The sequence below is a fragment of the Halyomorpha halys genome, unplaced genomic scaffold (genome assembly GCF_000696795.3).
Source record: "Halyomorpha halys isolate HHAL.00 unplaced genomic scaffold, Hhal_1.1 Scaffold612.1, whole genome shotgun sequence".
NCBI lineage: Eukaryota > Metazoa > Arthropoda > Insecta > Hemiptera > Pentatomidae > Halyomorpha > Halyomorpha halys.
This window is the reverse complement of record NW_027114055.1, coordinates 466,728-469,984: the sequence shown is the minus strand read 5'-3', so window position 1 is coordinate 469,984 and position 3,257 is coordinate 466,728. Positions and strand designations below refer to the sequence as shown.

The window sequence follows — 3,257 nt, the reverse complement described above, 5'->3', positions numbered from 1 at the left end:
AGGTCAAGGGGCATCGCTCCGGCCAACAGTTGCACTGCCTTATGTGACACCGTTCCACCCGGCCCCACGCCGGGGATGCATACCTCGAATTACCTAGTATCACAACTTTATATATGGTCATCTTCGCTGGGTTCCTAAGGCCCCAAAACGCACCCCCTATCCTGCTTAATATATTGAGTGACGGGGCCACCCTATCCTATAAATAGACCTGGTTTGGAGTGGGATCAAAGCGGCTTCTTACCCTCACACCAAGATACTCCCTCACCTGGTCTAAACCTGCCTCCTTGAATATCTAGGATGATAGGATGGTCCGTGGAACCTCTTATGAGTATGACCTGGGTATGCGATACTTATTCACACTTGTAAACTCATACAGTTGGCACTCATATTTTCGAATTAAGAAACTTTCCACACGAAAAAGAAATTCATACAAAAAAAGGTTTCACATAATTTTTTTTTTTATTTTCACATAAAATTGTTTTTTTAACTATGCCAAAATACTAGGTTTGGGCCACCCGTGCTCGAAGAACCCAATATAGTTTAGTTTTTTTCACCCAGACTGTCTCCTATTGAGTGAAATTATTTTTATTAGCTGGCTAAGATGCGGAGTGGGCGTTCTATGAGAGCAATTCTGCAAAAATGTTTCGTGGTAATTCTCTTTCTTAATTAACTTGACAAGATGCTTTTATTTAGCTTAGATTTTATTAAACACATTCATTACCCTGGCGTGTCCTAGCCCCATAACCTGTTCTTATTGTCGTTGTTAAGTATCCATAGTGAAGAGAAAGAATATAGTGGAAGGTTACAGTGCTGTTGTTGTTATTCATTGTCCTAAGGTGGTGAAACACATTGTTCAGTCTAATTTTGTGAGTTGTTTTATTTCAAATCTTATAATTGAACTATTTTTGTGGAGTGTGTAAAGATTATATTTTGTTTCAATACAAGCGTTTGTTTATTAACTTATGTGCACTTTATTTGATAACTTTTGGAAGTATCTATAAATTAGGTAAATTTATATGATTCCCGACATTTGGTGACCCCGACGTGATCGTAATTATTGAAGAAAGTGTACAATTAATTAGTGAAGATTGAGAAAAAAAAAAAACAATAATTATGGCACAGAACGATCATGTTACTGAAAGGAAAACAGTAAGGATGATCTTCACCAAGACCTACAATGAATTGACCAAGGAATTTGAGGAAAGTGAACCCAATAAAATACAACAAACAGGTAAAACTGTGGTTATTTGCTAATGGAAAGGAAACTGAATATGAAGGGGAATTGACAGCAGTTGAGTTGTTTAAAGACAAATATCATCTGGATTTATGATCTTACAATAATATGAATCTTACAATAAAATTATTTCAGCACGTGAAAAGGAACAATGTGAGTGTTCTGTTTGTTCTTCAGCATCCAATAATAAGAAAGGGAACTTAAAACTACCAAAGATTGAATTGAAAAAATTCAATGGGGAAATAAAGGAGTGGCTTGGGTTTTGGGGTCAGTTTAGTAGAATACATGAAGATCCACAAATTAAACCAGAGGATAAATTCCAGTATTTGATTCAAGCCACAGTTAAGGGCACTCGAGCTAGAGATATTGTAGAAGGTTTTCCAGCAACTTCAGAAAATTATGATGAGGTAATTTCCTGTTTAAAGTCTCGTTTTAGGAGAACTGATATGTTGACAGAATTTTATATTAGAGAACTTTTGGGTATAATAATATAATGGGTATAATAATTTGGGTATAATTAGAAATGTTAGGTCAGGGAATAAGGTAAACTCTGTTCAGCTGTATGATCAACTAGAGGCTTATTTAAGGGCTCTTGAGTCTATAGGAATGACAAAAGAGAGGTATGCTGCAAATCTTTATCCTATGGTTGAGTCGTGCTTATCTGAAGATATGATTCGAGTATGGTTGAGGAGTACATTTAGTAAATTAGATATAGCTAGTGATACTGAAACTTATAAAATTAAATTAGAACAGTTGCTCGCATTCCTTAAATCAGAGGTGGAAGGTGAAGAGAGAATACATTTAGCAAAACTTGGGTTTGGGAATGAGAGTAACCGCAAGAGCGACCGGATATGGAAGGAAGAAATGCCTGTTCCTACTGCTAGTCATTTATATTCGGGTGAGAGTATTAAAAGGAATCTGAATTGTGTATTTTTTCAAAAGGGTCATGAGAGTAGAGACTGTTTTAATGCTCAGAAAATGACATTAGGAGAAAAGAGGGCTATATTGAACCAAAAAAGAGTATGTTATTTGTGTTTCAAATCTGGACATAGGCATAAATATTGCAAGGCACCTGTAAGATGTGTAGTTTGTGGTAAGAGGCATAGTTCACTGATGTGCACAGAACTTTCAATAAATAAAGAAGAGAAAAGGGAAGAGATTAATACTGTAGCTATTGTAGTTCTGAAGAAATAATATTACAAACACTTAAAGTTCAACTTGTTATTAAAGGGCGCAGTAGAGTGGTTAGAGCTTTAATTGATTCCGGTTCTCAGAGGTCTTATATATTGAAGAAATTGGTTGATGAGTTATATATAAAGCCAGTAGGTAGCGAAGAATTAACACAGATCCTATTTGGTGGAAATGTTTGTCAAAAGAGCAAACATGGGAGATATACTATAACAGTTAGCGACCTCCATGCAAAGTGCTTGAAAGAAATCACAGTACTGGATCAACCAACAATCTGTGGCAATATTCCTAAGCTCCTAAGCTCAGGCTAGAAATATTGGAAAAGGATATTAAAGAAGGGAATATTTATCACTGACATTGGACAAGAATCAAGTGAAATTTTGACTAGAAACCAGTGTAAATTAGAATGTGGGATATTCGCGGTTGAAACTGTTTTGGGATGGGTAGTCATGGGAAGAACCTGTGATGAAGGCAGAGGCGTTAGTTAGGCCTCAATGGTTATTTCTTAGTTATCTCAAACAGACAGATTGGCTGATTTATGGAGTCTGGAAGCATTGGGAATTTCAGACCCTGCTGAAAATAAGACATGGGAATGAAAATAAATGGGAAATGGAGATGGCTGCTATGGAGTATTTCAAGTAAACGGTAACCAGAGACTGTGATGGAAGATACCAAGTATGTTTGCCCTAGCTGAATAACAGAGAAGAATTAAGGAGGTAAATGAAGGAGTAATAGAATTGGAGCCAGATGAACAGTTACAAGCTCCTGCACATTATTTACCTCATCGAGGAGTGTTCAAAACTGCCTCATCGAGGAGTGTTCAAAACTGCCTCAT

The 3,257-nt window shown here is 36.6% G+C and overlaps 1 protein-coding gene across 1 annotated transcript; it reads left to right on the top strand.

Moving 5' to 3' along the window:
• Positions 1-1,113: 1,113 nt before the first annotated feature.
• On the top strand, positions 1,114-2,428 carry LOC136796747 (uncharacterized). The gene is made up of 3 exons (XM_067051302.1): positions 1,114-1,231; positions 1,370-1,641; positions 1,793-2,428. Exons 1-3 carry the CDS (start codon positions 1,114-1,116, stop codon positions 2,426-2,428), a joined length of 1,026 nt encoding a protein of 341 aa, XP_066907403.1.
• The last annotated feature ends 829 nt before the right edge of the window (positions 2,429-3,257 follow it).

Excerpts from the sequence above, each read along its gene's own strand:
- LOC136796747 (XM_067051302.1), top strand. The coding sequence starts at position 1,114 with ATGGCACAGAACGATCATGTTACTGAAAGGAAAACAGTAAGGATGATC. Across the intron at positions 1,232-1,369 it reads CAATAAAATACAACAAACAG|CACGTGAAAAGGAACAATGT; the intron begins GTAAAACTGTGG and ends AAATTATTTCAG. Across the intron at positions 1,642-1,792 it reads CTTCAGAAAATTATGATGAG|CTGTATGATCAACTAGAGGC; the intron begins GTAATTTCCTGT and ends AACTCTGTTCAG.